General features: G+C 39.5%; 1 protein-coding gene across 1 annotated transcript in view; it reads right to left on the bottom strand.

The window, feature by feature from the left end:
* Window positions 1-16,625, bottom strand: part of LOC108040542 — a 112,399-nt gene that overhangs the window by 5,130 nt on the left and 90,644 nt on the right. Inside the window, exons 12-15 of the mRNA XM_044457025.1 lie at window positions 13,108-13,356; window positions 12,066-12,191; window positions 9,544-11,544; window positions 6,084-6,218 (exon numbers count right to left, since the gene is read on the bottom strand). Coding sequence (XP_044312960.1) covers window positions 6,084-6,218; window positions 9,544-11,544; window positions 12,066-12,191; window positions 13,108-13,356 — 2,511 coding nt within the window. The remainder of the gene's footprint in view (window positions 1-6,083; window positions 6,219-9,543; window positions 11,545-12,065; window positions 12,192-13,107; window positions 13,357-16,625) is intronic.

Genomic DNA, 16,625 nt, shown 5'->3' with positions numbered 1-16,625 from the left:
AAAAGAATTACCCGAAATTCCTTTAAGTACAAAGGTGATTTAATCGAAAATCTGCCACTTAAAACACAATTTGTAAAATACAACACATGTAAGCTGCACATGTGCACGTCTTTTTTCCGGATTCTGATGATGAAAGCAATATGGCAGTTCTTTGTCTGACTGAATTCGATAAATAGCCATTGGTCGTCGAGGGTCCAATAAACTGGATGCGGCGTTGGCCACTTGACTGCTGCTCGCCCAGCTCTTTTTCAGCCGAGCCAGCAGCCATCCCATGGCCTGACCCACTCCTCTATATCCCCCATATCGGCCGATATATGCCCGCCGCTCGCGTCTGCCCCATAAAACGCACGTCGCATGTCAAGTGGCTGCCACAGGCAGCGGTCCTTCAGCCCGTCGTTCGCTTAGTTTGTTGTATTTGCGATGGCTTTAACGTCAGCGCTAAGCATTTCAATTAAAATGCCTTTGCCAGCTGGATTTTCGGGCTATCGGGGAAATCGTAATTGAATATGCATTACAAGGCCGCACACACTGCGTATACGCAATCTAAGCGATGCGACGCGATGCCCGCTTTTGTATACTATGTATATTCGACATTCAACAAATCGTGCGCGCCTGCGGATATGCAACACAGAATTTCAATAAGCAAACATAAGACCAGGCGAAACCAGGAAACAGAACTACAGTGAGAACTAAATAAGAAAAACGTGTAGGAAACCTAGAAATACGATATGGTTATGAATTCGAATTTGATTATAAAATAACAAACTATTAAAAAACAAATATTTAATCTTCCTTAAAAAACAAAAATGGCAATTCGTTAACTGAATTGATTCCTCTTTTTATTTTGCATGCATACATTTTTTCATTGGGTTTTTTGAGACAAAAGTACTCTGTTTTTTAAATGTTAACATTTTAAAAATAAAATTAAAAAAAAAAAAATACAAAATTTTATACTTAGTAATTTATAAATCGGTAGAAAATGTTGAAAAATGGTTTCTATTCCGTTTTTTGTTTATTAGTTTTACTTATGAAAAATAATCAGACATTAAAGAATCATTGTGCTAATATTTTTAAGCATTATCAGTAAACGATAACTGCAATAAATCCTTAAAAAGTCAAATTCTATGCGGTATTAACTGTAATAACCAAACGACATGCTACCAACAGGCAGTAATGCGAAGGTAATGGATGGGTGGTGCAGACTGTTGCTAATTTATAAACCTGCGCTTGTTGTCAGCCAAACGCCAAAGTTGCAAATCAATAAATATTCTTTGGCTGCTGCTGCTGAGCCAAATGTTGACGAAACTGCGCCGCTGGCGAAATTGCTCATTTATGCATGGCTGCGTCTAAGCGAACACATCCGCACAAAATACATACTCTACTGCCGCCCACACACCCACTAGCCATCGCTTATGTCCAATTTGTACGTGGGTTGTAATTGCTGGTACATGACTTAAAAAAGGAAAATATATGTGTTTGTAGCTGTGTGTTCAGCCATACACTACGTTCAAAAAGTTAAAAATTTTTAGTATTTCGATTTGTACAGTTTACACATGGAGATTTACCAAGAAAAAAAGCATTCAAATACTGGACAATTTAACATGAGAGGGCAATTTTGGTAAAGAACTAACAAATTTGGTTTTACTCTTAGATTTACATTTTTAGAAAAATGCATTGTAAATCTCTTAAAAATTAATTAGTAAGACAATTATATTAAAACTCTTTCAATATATATTATGGCTACTAAGATAATTTGATCGATTTATAAATAAATATTATCTGAGTAATCATTTAAAACTTCCAATACTATTACCAAATTCTTGATTTAAATAAATTACATTTAACTCCTGGTTTTGAAGTTTCTGTTTAACAGAAAGAGTTATAAACTTTTGCAACTTGCTGTATTTGAATTGAACTCATCAAAAAACTAAGGGAAAGTGGGGCGAAGGGGGAACAGCTAACAAGCTGACGTATAACATTTTTAATTTTAATTAGATCGGGCTAAAAGCCTGGCAATTGCACACGGCAAATGAATTCTGATTTAGGAGACGGTATTAATCACGGAACCTATTTGCATGGCCCCAATTCAGATTGGTAAACTAAATTTTGTTGCGCTACATAAATACATTTTAAAATACTAGTTGTTCTATTCATTCCTTAACGCTCATCCGAGCAAATAAATAAAGCGTTATTTAATTTCGGTATGCTCATGTAGCGATTAAATGATTTATGAATCGATGCGCAGATTGGCGAGCGATTGAATTAAATTAAATGCGAAATTTATTCATTTTATTCAATGTCATGCCAGAGTGAGAATAATTCATTATAAATTCATCATTCCGTTTGATACTCAGCCAGAAGATACCACATGGCGGATACGTAATTTACTATCTCATTTATGGCTGAATGTGAGGAATTGGCACTAAGACCGAAACACCTTTTGCATGTGAGCGGTAACATTTTCAAATTATCCACTTCGGCATATATGCATATTCTCCATCCGCTCTCCCGGCGACAAATCCCCAATCGCATCAGCAAACCCAACACAAAGGGCATAAAGGAATAAAAAACCGAATCGAGCAATCGCTTGCCAAATAAAATGTATATTTGGCAACCAGGAAGAGGGCACTTGAAACAGAAACTGAAACTGAAACGGGGACCGACGACACGACACGACACGACACACAAGACGAGATGCCAAAAGAAAAAGAAATTTAATTTAAATATAAGCACACTGGCGTAATGAAATTTTCACACTTGTGCAAATATTTACCAATAAAACCACCTGGAATGGTGTGCCAACCAACTGGGGCCGCACTCTATGCACCTGCCCCGACTTAAGCAGATAAGCCAGACAACCAACCAAAGAGCCATCGAGCGAGTCACTTCGTGTGGGAACCAGGAGCTCAGTTGCTCCGGTCCATGTCAGCCGTATCCCATCATCCGACCACCAGGATTCGGAGCAGAAACAGGAGCAGGAGCAGGTCCTGCGTGCCGCTCATAAGCCAATTGTTTGCATGGGTTTCATTTGGATGAGTGCAGGACCTGGCTATCCTCCTTCCGGCTGCCTCCTCTCATAAGCTTAATTCGATTTAATGCTCCCGTTTGAGATATAAATGATTCGATGAGATGATGAAAAAGGAGATTGGTTAAAATGTATTGGGAATACGGAGAGCACTGAGAAAATGAAATGCTAAGTCAATTTTCTTAAAAACGATTGTTATAATTATTTGACAACAAGGATTTCTATCGGACTGATAAACAAATTTAATATTTCATCTCATAGCGTTTTTCTTTTATTTTAATAATACATTACCTTTAAAAAGGCAGGAAAATTAAATCATAATAAGTTGTATTTAAGGATGATTCGAATGGCTTGCAGAATAAAAATTTTAGTAAATATAATATAAAGTGTATAATGTTGAGACCAAACTTAGAATCCCGAAAACTGTGCAAGGTCCTATTATTTTTTTAGCAGTGTATGGCAACGTGTCCGTGTGGGTTTTAAGGCAGGAATGCGTTTACACAAAGTAAGCATAAATAAAGAAACGCTGTCTGCGTCTGGCGCTCCATTTCAAGGAAACGAGGCAGACGGCGGTACAAAAGTGGCGAAGAAAGGAGCTGGCTGTCATCTATTGCAATGGCGGTCACATTTCCCTGCCGCCCGCTCTTCGATCCGCCGTAACATATAATTTTATTTTATTTTACTTCACTTTCTGCACCGTTGTCTTTTGGGATATCGTATTCAGATAAGACATGTTTAATGTATTTTTCCTTGTCGTACAGTAATCGTTTATATTTTGTGCGCCTGGGCTTTGGGCCCGAGCTCAGCATGGAGCAGTATCAGAAGCTATCGCTATAGCTCCGGTGTCTGTTCGGTTTCCGTTGCTGCCTTTGATACCTTGTTACCTTGCGACCACAGAGTGGGTGTGTGTACTCGTGGATGTGTGTGCACTGGGAGAACAGTCGTGTAGAAGTCGCTGCTAACAGTTAGCAAAAAAAATATTCAAAAATTATATGTTGCTAACTTTTTACAAATGTAAACGTTTGTTCAACCGAAATTAAAAATGTTTCTAAAGCCTTATTTCGGAACCAACGATTTTTTAAAGTTAATCTTAAAGATATAATGCAAAAATTTTCCTAATAATAATTGTATGAAGTATCATATAAGAAAGCTTTAGTAAAAGGACATAAGTACACACAAATATGAAAATTAAACTAGGAATTTTCGTTCCTTAACATTTTTTTTCAGTGCGTGTCAGTGTATGCTTGTGGAATAATGTAACTCCTGGGGAATCTCTGTGTGTCAGTTTAGCATAACAAGATATTTCTTTTCTCTGTTGGGGTTTTACGTTGCCATCGCTTTTTTGGCTAAAACATGAAATTGATTATATTTACATTAATGTGGCGTCAAGTGTTGGCATTGTAAAATGTTTCTGCCGCCCATCTATCCCCCTGACCGATTTTATTCGGCTGTTGGCAGAAAAGCTTTCGGATTTAGCAAGGTGCAAATATTGACACTTGGCGTAGGTGGATTGCAGTGCATGTTCCAAAAATTAAGTCGCCCACACACAGGAGTGATATGTAACCGAGCTGTGATATAATACGTCGGATAAGTTGGCCGGCATTCAATCTATCCCACACCCAGATAATGGCCATCTGCCGGAGCCTTCTCCATGGGCCGGCTTGTGTGTCTGGAGCGCATTAGGGAGATGATTGAGTGGATTTGTTGTCCATGGCGATTGGCAGCCCAAGCGTTCAAATATGCAATTGTGCAGATAAACATTATTGGCTGACCAAGTGCGGACAGTATTTGGAACATAAGTAATACATAACTCTCCGTGCGGTGCGTTTAATAATGATGCTGGTCAGGTAGTGTTGCCATTGGAATTGCTGATGCAATAAATACTTGGATGCTGCTGCATAATTTGTTCGTTATGTTATTCGGCTGATTGAATGTGAGACAACAAACGCAATTTAGCCATAATGTCGGTGATGCAATAACGATGGAGCACACAATTATTAATGCCTCCTCAAAACCAATCGATTTGGTCTTGGAAAAGTGTTTAGGCTTATTAAGGGATTTATTGGAAATAATGCAAACTATTTAGATGATTATAGATAGAATTGTATGCACTTTGGGTAGCTCACCATATTTTCCCAAATTGTGTTTTAGAATATTTGAACCTTGTAGTCTTTCTTACATTTATACAAACACATGTGGCTAAAATGTTTTCAATTGCTGTGCTGATTTATGCAGCCTAACCCCATAATTTGTTTGTGCTTATTTTCTCAAATATTGTATGTAAAGAATATTCAATAATAGTGTTATTGGGATTCAATTATTAATGCACCTCATCCGGTGATTTTGGGATTCAAATGGAAGTTTAATGCCATATTAGGATTTGTTTAGACATAGTTTTGCAAAACAACATTTGAATGCTTTGGTTTGGCTAAGATTGGCTTAGACTATTTAGACTATTTTCATTTATGGTTTGAAAAGGGCTTTCCAATATTAAAATGACAAGTTTTTTCTTAAAGCCAATACAGCGTGTAAAATAAGGTTTTCGTACAAATTTTCCAGGTAATTTCCTCTTCTTTTTTTACCCCCTTACACACGCTTGAAAACAAGCACTTTCACACTTTTTACCTCAATTGTACAGGGAGGGAAAACTTTTAAGGAAAATTAGCGTCAAAGTTGAATAACAAAGCATGAATAAGAAATCTTTGTGTCACTACTTTGGCTAGCCAGGAATGTGGGATGAGGGGATGAGGGGATGAGCCGAGGGGGCGTGGCGCAAAGTGGAGTTGCAGTGTCGCCCCAGCGTAAACAAAACTCGTTAAATAAAAGAGCAATTGTACTAACAGCGACAGCAACAACAACCACAACAAAGAAATGAATGAAAGAAAGAAACTAAAACGGTTAAGCGGAATATGCAAATACTTGAATGACTTTTTAAAGGTGAAATGGTGCTTAAAAAGCAATGAATGCTCTGTCCTGGTCTGGAGAAAGTTTCCCCTCCCGTTTCCCCCGTCTGGGAAAACTTTGCAGTAGTTTTCTCCTCATTTTTTTATACACCTACCTGAACGCTTGTCCGCCTCATTGATGGGCACATTCTCGAGGACAATCGGCTCGGAGCGGCCCTTCTGATTGACGCTGTAGACGACCAAATGCAGGGCCGGATGGGCATCGGGATAGTAGTCCATGGGCAGGAGATCTGGGCAGAGGTGGGATGAGAAAATTAATTAGTCCGAGAGCTCACTGCAGGGCAAAGAGATTATTTTCTTTGCAAACGCCAAAAGATTATTTCCAGAGAATATATTTCAAAAGGTAACAGTCGTTTTCACATGAACAAAAATTCGACATTCAGATAGCACCCTTACATTCTGCTAGACAAATCTGATATGTTTTAAGGTAACACCAAAAGGATTTTCAAAAGTGCGAGGCAAATATTATTTAAAAATGGAATTTAAATATTGGTATATATAAATATATATTTTAAATATTAAATCCGAAAAGATTTATGATAATATAAATTTATTGACTTAAAGATACCTTCTAACATCTTTTTTTAATAAAACAGCTAAATAATCGCTTTGTTTAACGATTGAGTTCAACATTGTAATCTAAATCACACCTATAATTTAATTTCCCTTTATTATATATTTTTTATAAAAGAGTTGCTGTGCTGATTTATGCAGCCCAACCCAATAATTTGTTTGAGCTTATTTTCTCAAATATTGTATGTAAAGAATATTAAATAATAGTGTTATTCAATTCAATTTATTTAATAATTTATTCAATTATTAGATATTGATATATATAAATATATATTTTAAAAATTAAACCCATTGAGTTAAACACCTTTTCTAACATCATTTTAGTAAAACAGCTAATTAAACGATTTGTTTAACGAGTGAGTTCAACGTTGTAATCGAAATCCCACCTATAATTTTATTTCCCTTTTTAAGATATTTTTTATAAAAGAGTTTTTAAAAGAGATTTGAAGATTAATCAAAAAAAAAAAAAATCTAAAATAACAAGCAATATTTTATTTATTATACTAATATTATTTGAAAGTTAGAAATATTTAATATTTGAGGTTTATTTTTTGTTTGTCTTAGTGCAGAGTTGGTCAGGTCATCTTTGATCATTAATTTAAAACTTGTAGTGCTCTGTGCAAACTTCATTAGGCAAACAGGCATTTAATTAGCACGTCGCGGTGCGAAACTTCGGTCGCATAAAATGAAAAGTTCCCGACTGCGTGTGTTTTTCCCCTATCCCTGCCGCTGTGTTTTCTGATTTTCTGTTTTTCCGTTTTTCTGGTTTTTCTTAATGCGCGCATCAAAAGTTTTGTTTGTGCTCGTGCTCCATGCTCCTTGCACCGATAGCAGCTCATTAAAATGGCAACTACTGCACAAGGGCGGCAGGTCAGAGGTGGGGGCATGGGGCAGGGGGCGTGGCAGGACTAATACGCATACATTGGCAAGCCGCAGGAACAAAAACACTTGGTGGATGCCCCCAAAACACCCCGCTTTATCCACCCCCTCCCTATCCCCATCCAATCCACCGACGGCGTCGTTAACACGCCTGTCTAACTAATCGTGACTTTACGCTTCGTTTGACTTTGCAAATATCGCCGAAACCCCTTAACCCCGAGTCATCGATATGGTGGAGCTGGCTGAAAAAGATGCCACTGCAGCACTGGGGGCATGGAGCTTGGAGCTTGGAGCCTGGAGCTTGGAGCAGGGATCAGATCGGGCCATCTCCCGTTGCCAAGTTGCCAACTTTAATAATCCGAAATGTGGCTCATTAACTCGCCTCATACCCGCTGAATCAAATGTAATATTATAATTTTCGGTTCCCTGTTAACCCCCATGATAAATCTGGCTTTTTCAACAGCTCGATTCGAATTCTCTTCTGCCTTTGGGGCCAGCCACGCCCCCGGTCACCCTCGTCCCCCTCGTCCGCCCCTCACCCCCGCCGGCAGCATTCTATTTCATCCAATTCCCCACCTCAAAACGCCATTGGCATAAAAGTTTTGCTGACTAGCTAAAATTCATTACAACAAAACAGGCAACAGCATGTGCCAGCAATGGATGAGGGAGAAGAAAGTGGCGGGGGAGGTTGAGGTCCTGGCAGCCTCAACTAATTAATCTGCGTAGTGCTGGCTGGCTAGCTACACAGCGAGAAACTATCAGGGATGTAAAATATGGATTTGGCAACTGTTAGCCACATTTCAAAGTTAAAAGTATACTTGATACGACTGTGGAGGGCTATTCCACAATCAATTTTTATAGTTATCTGGTGAAAAATAAAGCATATAATGAATAAACATCTTAAAATATAACATTTTGAACGACCTAAAAAAAAACAATAAATAAAGGCCGAATGTTTATATATATAATTTAAAGGGTTTTCGAAATTTTTAGAAACGTTTTAGCTTGTGAAAAAATTGTTGTTGATCTATGTTAGACTTTGAATAAAAGCAAAACTCAAAACAATGATGTTGAGAAAATTGACCAACAATCAAGGATGCAAATTTAGAACGAATATTTGCTGTATTTTTCTCAGTGCAGCTATTCCTCTTCCCAGTCGCAGTATTTTCTCCTTGTCTTGAAGCCAACGCGCAATTTTGCCAGCTCAACTTTTTGCTCAGTTTGTTACTTTGATTTGTTTTTGTTTTTACTGTTTGCGCTGCCGCTCCTGCCACTGTTGTTGTTTTTGTTGTTGCTGTTGGTCCTTGTTGCTGCTGGCCGCATAAAAGTCAAGTCTTTAGTTTGCGGCTTTCGCACAGCACTGTAAATATTGTACGCCAACACCCTGGGCCTCGTGATTTCTAAGCCAACCTCATTTAAATATAATAATACATAAGCATCGTGTAATAAAACATTGCTTTGGGCCAGTAAGAATCTGCGGAAATATTGGATTTCCCCGGGACCATTAAAGTCCGAGCAATTGAGTTGCCCGTTTAATCGACTATTTAGGCAAGTTATGTGCTTGGATATTTTCTTTGGGTTGCGACAAAAAAATATACAAAACTTCATTCAAAAAGAACAGCACCTTATTATGGGTATTTTAAACAATTAACAGGAATTCTTTCTATACTCTGTTGTTTTAACCCCTTAAGATGGTGTTCCTAGAGCTCAATAACATTTCTAGAAGATGTTATAACACTGTGTTAAACAAATTTTATATTTTAAGTATTTTTAAACAATCCCAGTACAAACACAATTAATCTTGTTTACCAAAAAAAACAAAAACAATTACAATTCAAGTTGAATTTTAAATATATTAATCCAATGATTTATTCAAAATACAGTTATCCTTTAATTTCAAAATTTCGCTATCAAAATATATTTTTTCTAAGTCCACGAAAAACATGCCTATTTTCAAGAAAGTTTTTTTTTAAACCAAAAGAAATCCTTCTTAAATCAAGAAAGTTTGCCTCAAAATCCCTTAGCAGTTCGTCGGGTGGTCTAAATTGCAATCCTACATTGCAGTTTCCGTTCTCAATTGAAATCATAAATAAACCGACTCACCTGAGAGATCGATCCGAAAGACCGGCACATCCACATAGGTGCTGCTCATGTTGAGCCTCAGTTTCTTGGTCTTGGAGTCGTAGGCCTCCAGGAAGAACTGCTGCTGCAGTCCGCCATCGTAGCCGGGCATGCACTCCAGCTCCATGGTGGAGTAGATGATGTTGTCGTAGTTGTCGAAATTAATGGTTCCGCCGCCCGCAAAGCCGTCGTGTCCGCCCCCACCCCCGGCCACGCCCCCAGCACCCGATCCGCCCTGCAAGCTCTGGGTGACGACTCCGTTGCTGAAGCTGTACTCCATGCGTGAGTAGTCGAAATGAGGAAGCTGCCATTCAGCAGCGGGCTCAGTGGTCTGGGTGGCCTTGTCCTTGGTGCGGGGTCCCTCCGTTGTCCTCTGAGTGACGGAGGCTGTGGTGTCGGATGTGGAGAGGGCCACGCTGGCCACAAAGTCATCATCGCTAACATTGTACATATCATCGACCTCGCCGTCGTCATCGCCAGCCTCCTCCTCCTCGACATTGTCCTCCAGCGACTCCAGATCCAGTTGCTCCTCCAGGGACAGCATGTGTACATGCTTCGGCTGGCCGTCCACCTCCTCCACGGTCTCGTACTCCTCCAGGTCGCCAGGACCATCGGCCAAGTAGTCGGCATCGGTGGGCAGCTGGGCCACATCTTCATCCAGGTCTGCGTCGTCATCGTGGGCACCTGCCCCTGCCCCATTATCCTCCTCCTCCTCGTCGTCATTAGTCTCTGTTTCAGCATCCATCTCTGCCTCATCATCATCATCATCGTCGTCGTCGTCGTCGTCGCCATCGTCGGTATCATTTGAGTCCTCCTTGGACGACGCCTTGTCCTTGACTCCCGTTGCAACTGCAACTTGTGCTGATGTTGCTGCTGTTTCCTTGACATTGTTGCCGCTAATTGCTGCTGCCGGCTGGTTGCTTATTTGCGGGGCATTCGGCGGCAGCAACTGTTGCTGCTGCTTCTGCTTCTGCTGTTTGTCAAGGATGGTTAAGGATTTGCGAGCCCGCTTGTTGTTGCTGCTGCTGCTGCTGCTGGAAGCAGCAACATCCTGCTCGATTTCCACCGCCGCCGTGGCCGTGGCTGCCAATGAGGTGGCCGAGGAGGATGATAATGATGCCGATGTGGCTGCTGCCGCCACAGTTGCTAAGATGTCATTTGCTGCCAGCCGTTTGCTTCTCCTAGAAGTTGCATAATGATGGATTATATTGCTGTTGTGCTCGTTTGTTTCCTTGTGCTGCTGCTGCTGCTTCCTTTGTTTGTGCATGTTTTTCTGTCGCTTATTAAAATACTTTGCTGGCAGTTTGCCATTGTTACTGCTACTGTTGATGTTGCTGCTGCTGCTGCCTTTGCCTTTGCCTACATGTGACATTGATAAATTTGATTCTGCCGGCTTCCGCTGGCTTGTTATTGATGCTGCAAGCCGGGACTGGATGCCTGCATCCAGCTGATGTTGCTGCTGTCTCTGCGGGATTTGGCTGGCACGCCGCACTCGCTGCTTTGGCGACTTGGCCGGCGATCCATCAGGTTTGCCATCGCCACTGGACTTGCCGGCAGTGGCTTGGTGTTGCTGCTGTGCCTGCGGATGTTGCTGCTGTTGCTGATGCTGCTGCTGCTGCTGCTTTTTCTGCCGCTGCCTCTCGATGGCTGCCAAAGTCTGCGACGGTGTGAATGATGTCCGCTTCTTGAGGCGCTGCAGTTGCTGCTGACTGAGCTGCTTATTATTAGATTTGGCCTGGCCAGCACTGGTTCTGCCCCTCATATTTTTATTGGGCGCATTGTTCCGGCCAGTGGCATTGTTGCCGCCACTGCTGTTATGGCGCTCACGTACGTACTCCATGTGCGGGTAATTCGACTCGTGTCTGCCGTATTGTGTGGGCAGCATTTGATTGGCATGCATTGTCGTCTGATTCGATGAGTTCAGCGAGGCGGAGGTCACCACATACGGCCGGAGTGTACAGTTTCGCAGTGCCCCCGGCTTGGCTACAATGATCGAGAAAGCGAACCCAATCAGTGACAAACAACATTCAAAGAATACATATTATGTTGCAGAAAATAAATCGTATACTGGGGAGAAAAGTGGTACTCCTTGCGGAAAATTGTTCCTACGATAGCCAATTAATATTCTTGCAATGCAAAGTTATAATTTGATATTTGACATTTGGGCAATTTGAAAGGGAAAAATATTTCTAAGTGTTAAGTTAATAAGTCACAAAAAACAAAAGCAAGCCAAACTGATTAAAACCTTATTTTCAAATTTATAAAAAAATAATCACGTAATAGATTTCTTGGCTGACACTTAAATCTCCTTTTAAGAACATTTGATTTTGCTATGATTTATACTTCATACTATTTTGTTTCTTTATGTATAAAAAAGTATTCACTAAAATGTAATGGTTTCGAAAAAGCATTAATTTGTTATTTCTTGATAAATATTTTTTGGGCATTTCCGTTTTAATTTAAGGTTAATTTTACAATAATTAATAAGAGACAGTAGGACTCACCTGCTGGCACCACCTGAAACACACACGGCTCCGACTGTTTTCCAATGGCATTCCGGCCGTAACAGGCCAATGTTCCGTAGTCCCGCTCGCCTTTGGGCGTATAGATCAGTTCGCTGACGGTTTCCACTGCGGGTGAATAGAGTATGGAATACAGGTGTAAATTGCAATTCAGTTTCGGCGCTTATTAAATTGCCCTTTTCGGCAAAGTTAAATGAAATAAGTTCTGCTTGCCCAAGCAGCTCAGTCAAGCCAACTGGGACGGCAGCAGATAATCCAATTTGCGACTATGCGGTGCGAGTATGTGCATGATATTGATAAAAGTCTCTGCACTCCCAACCTACCACCCCTATTGTTCAGTTGTACAGGTGTATACCACCTCTGGCCGAACTTAGGCCTCTGAGAAGTGTTAATTTCTAATGCCTGCTCAAGCGCAAGCACATGCAAATGCCTCTCCAATGCACTCGCACCATAGGCTCCGAACTGAAAATACAGTCTATATAGTATATGTAATACAGTGCAATAATAATAGTAATACTCTGTTAAACTTTTTTAAATAAACATTTTAAAAAAGATTAAAAATCATTTAGACTGATTACTAAATGATTTTTAATCTTTTTTAAAATGTTAATAAAAAAATAGGGAGCTAAGAGATTTCGGTATTTATTGACCAAAATAGGTTAACCAGAAGTCCAGAGATCAATAATAAAACTTATAATTGCACTTTAAAAAAATTGTACTAAACAAAATTGTTAAGCTTAATTTTTATTTTTAGTAAGAGACTGTCAAAAAAAAAAAATTTCGTTTATGGAGCATGTCTTATTAATTTTTTAAACTAGTGTATGAAAATGTTATATATATGAAATGATTTATATTTGTAATTTGTTTTCCATACTAATGAGAATAATTCAAACAAATACATTTTGATATCGTGTATGGCATTACATATACTATATAGACTGTAATTTAAATGATTCTTCCTTAAAACGGAGCTCCGAAATAATCCTTATAAAGTAAAGCTTAGCTTCCCAGTGCGTAGACCTACCGTAGCTCTCGAAGTGCGTTTCGTTGGACTCGACGACGGTGCGCCGCACATCGCTGGTGGTGGTCATGGTGGGGTCCTGGATGGTGGCGTAGTGGCCCGAGGGCACCTCGAAGTGCTCCCCGCTGGAGGAGAAGGTCCACTCGAAGTCGATTTCAGGCGGGTCGGAGTTGACGCGGCAGGGAATGGGCACGGCCTCCTCCAAGGAGGCCCCAATCACGGTGATGGTGCTGCTGCTGCAGACGGGCGCATCTGGTGGCGACACAATTGAGAGATCGAATTTAGAGCGGAATGGGGACGAACGAAATGCACAATAATGAGCAGCTGCAATTGTCCGATTGTCCTCCGTCTATATCAAGTATTTATATTGCAAACATTGTGCTGACAGGCCGAAGGAATGGGAAGGGGTGCGCCAGGCAAATTGACAGCTCAGATTTCCAATTTAAACAAAGCAGCTGGCGTACACTTTTCTTCAGGTATGGGGGATAAATTTAAACTTTGTATCTTTAAAATAAGTTTAAGATAACTGGAGTTTTCTAGATAAATTACGGCTATTATTGGATTTGAATAAAAATTACACCTTATTGTTCTGGTAGGCTATTATTCTTAATTATCTTTTTAAGTGTTAGAATATATAAATATGTGTTGGAATTATACTCAAATTCAAACTTTTATTTTGCAACAGTATTATGATTACTGACATAAAATTTGTTTCTATTCTTATTTTCAATGGGATATTTTATAATTAAAACCCAATAAGAATACTACTTAGATTCGAGGGTATCGCATTTAATTCCTGAGTTTTAAGCTTTAAGATTCCAGAAAAACTCCAACATATTTCCACCTTACAAATGCGTAAAAGTTTCGTCTTAGCTTAAAGGTGGGGGACTCCTTCTATTTGACTCATGATTTATTCAAAGTAAACTCATTTTGCGTTTTTGGTTACAAACGATTGAACTTGAAATTTTATGTCATACACGAGGCATGCCAAAAATGAACCCTTACCTCCCCGAAATTCCCACGCTGGAAAAACTTTTGCTAGCTACTTTTGAAAACTGCGCCAAGTGTGCGATGTGCGATGTGCGTGGCATTCTGTTCCTTGTTTGCCCTGTGGCAACGGAATTCTGTCATAAACAACCCAACAACGCGGCAGAGACAAAGCAACAGCAACAGCAGACAACAACCAAAACAACAGCGGAAGGGAGCACACGCAACACTCTAAGCACCTAAAGGCATTTATTACCAAAGCCGCAACACTTTTTGTTGGATTTTATTAAAAATTATTCGAAAAGTTGAGTGTGTCGCGACGTAAGCAGAAAATCGTGTAATGAGTTTGTATCCAAATATTTGTACACGATGTAGTAGATATATCCATAAACTATGTCTAAATGTTTTATCGGTTGATAAAGAAATGTTCTCAGATCTTTACACAGAGAAAATTGTGCTTTTAAATTTGGCGTTTTAGGTGGAAAAGCTGTGTTAAAACATTTTAAAAAGTCTAAGACAAAATTTGTATATGGTTTTTTACTTTTCAAAAGGGGTCTGCACCTAAAACTTTAGCTAGTTTTCTCTGTTTGTGCTGAGGAGTTAATAACTTGTTTAACTAAGTTTCTTCTCCAATAAAATACGTGATTTACAGATAATTCATGTCAAATCATTGCGAAATTAATTTTGATGCCGTAATTAAATATAAACTGAAGGGAAAATCTTTTAATTTTATCCATTGCACTCAACATGATGCAATACCTACCGCTTTCATAGGTATTATTATTTTTCAGTCTTTAAATAGACGGTTAAAGTTTATTTCCTTTTCTAGAAGAGAAATGTTTGCTCTCGAGGACCTACATCATAAATTCTTCGCTATTTCGCATGGTTTCTCATTTGTGCTTCATCTAGATGTCACTGGCATTCTCGCAATTCTAGGCCGAGCCATGTGGCCAGTGCCAATTCTCTGGCGCGCAAGGTGCAATTTGCTGGGGAAACTCAAGCCAAGAACTCCGCATGATGGTCAAAAAAAGAGAAAACCATGGAATTGTTTGCAGAGCAACGACAGAGCCAGTTGGAATTTTGCGAAAATTATGAACTCTAGCTCGTGCCATCTTTCTAGCTATGCAAATTGGAAAGAGCCATGAATCTGCGGCATAAGTACGCAATTTCGGATTATTATAAACATCTAGAGGGATAAAGCTGCAGTTGATTGTTCCGTTTTATGATCCCATAGACTGCTGCCCCGTTTCCATGCACTCATAATATTTTTATGACGGCGTCAATTTCGCAATCGTAGAATGTCAATTTTAACCATTGCTAATTAATTTGTGCCGAGATACGGGCCAACTGCTCGCAGGCATAAATCAATTTATCTCAATCGTTGGCCCACAGAAGTACCCCCAAACCCCACTCATATAGGGCCCACCTCTATCCCAGCCCATTCCATATCCAATCAACCATCAATCCATCCACAGCCCCATCCACAATCTGTATGTAAATGTTTACGTGGCGTATGCGCGATGCTCGTGTAAATAGCCCACGTAGTATTTGCACAGCAGTCGGTGGCGATGTATCCTTATGCATTGTACTCGTATTTACTTTCAATTATCGTAATTATCAAAAAGGGTAACGGGCATTGGGTATTGGTATTCGGCAGCGGTAACGATAATGGCACGGCAATGCAAACGTTTGCTGATGTCTTCGTTTTTCGTTTTCCATTTCGATTTTCCTTTTCCGCTTGTGTTGCCTGTTGTTTCTCATTCATTTTCGATTTCATATCCCCATGCTGATGCGGCGTAAATTTTGTTTTCACTGAACGCAACCAGTTGTAGCTACTTATTTGAGTTTGGAGGTCGGAAACCCAACCAATTCAATTTGGCAGCTGTGCAGCGAGGCGCTCAAATCGGGGATAATTACATGTTTTTTTTTGGCTTCATAATTTTGCCTGTAAACGGCATCAGAATATTCATTTTCATAGAAAATTAATTGAATAATATTCCATTAACTGCCTCTCATATTGATCATTATTTGCTGATGCAAGGGTTATATTTTTTGATATTCAAACGGTTTTCTTTGCTGTTTTGTTATTTTAATATTCGTATTGCAAAATTGCTAGAATATGTTTTCATTTGATATTCATAAATAATTTTTTGTTAGGCTCTATGAAAATTTTTAAAACAATAAATTTTTTACAATCTTTTTAAATCAATAGTTTTTTGTTCGGAATTTCATGAATTCGGACACGTTTATTTGTGAACAAGGCTTTTTAGCCCAAGGGGTGGGCAAGAATATTTCTTAAATTTTATTAATTTGGAAGCTTAAAATTTCAACCAGTTAAATGTGGAATCTGTGCAGCGAGGCGGATAAATCGGAGAAAATTACATTTTTTTAGTTTAATAAACTAGCCATGCAAGCTCAGGTTTAAATGGCATCAAAATATTCATTAACCCAGGCAATTAATTAAATAATATTCGTTAATTCGCCCTGTTTGCATGTGGGACTGCAACGGGTTATTGTAGCATTAAATATGCAAA

This window comes from Drosophila rhopaloa, unplaced genomic scaffold, assembly GCF_018152115.1.
Source record: "Drosophila rhopaloa isolate 14029-0021.01 unplaced genomic scaffold, ASM1815211v1 contig_155, whole genome shotgun sequence".
NCBI classification, from domain to species: Eukaryota; Metazoa; Arthropoda; class Insecta; order Diptera; family Drosophilidae; genus Drosophila; species Drosophila rhopaloa.
The sequence above is the reverse complement of the archived record's forward strand: the minus strand, read 5'-3'. Positions and strand labels throughout refer to the sequence as shown.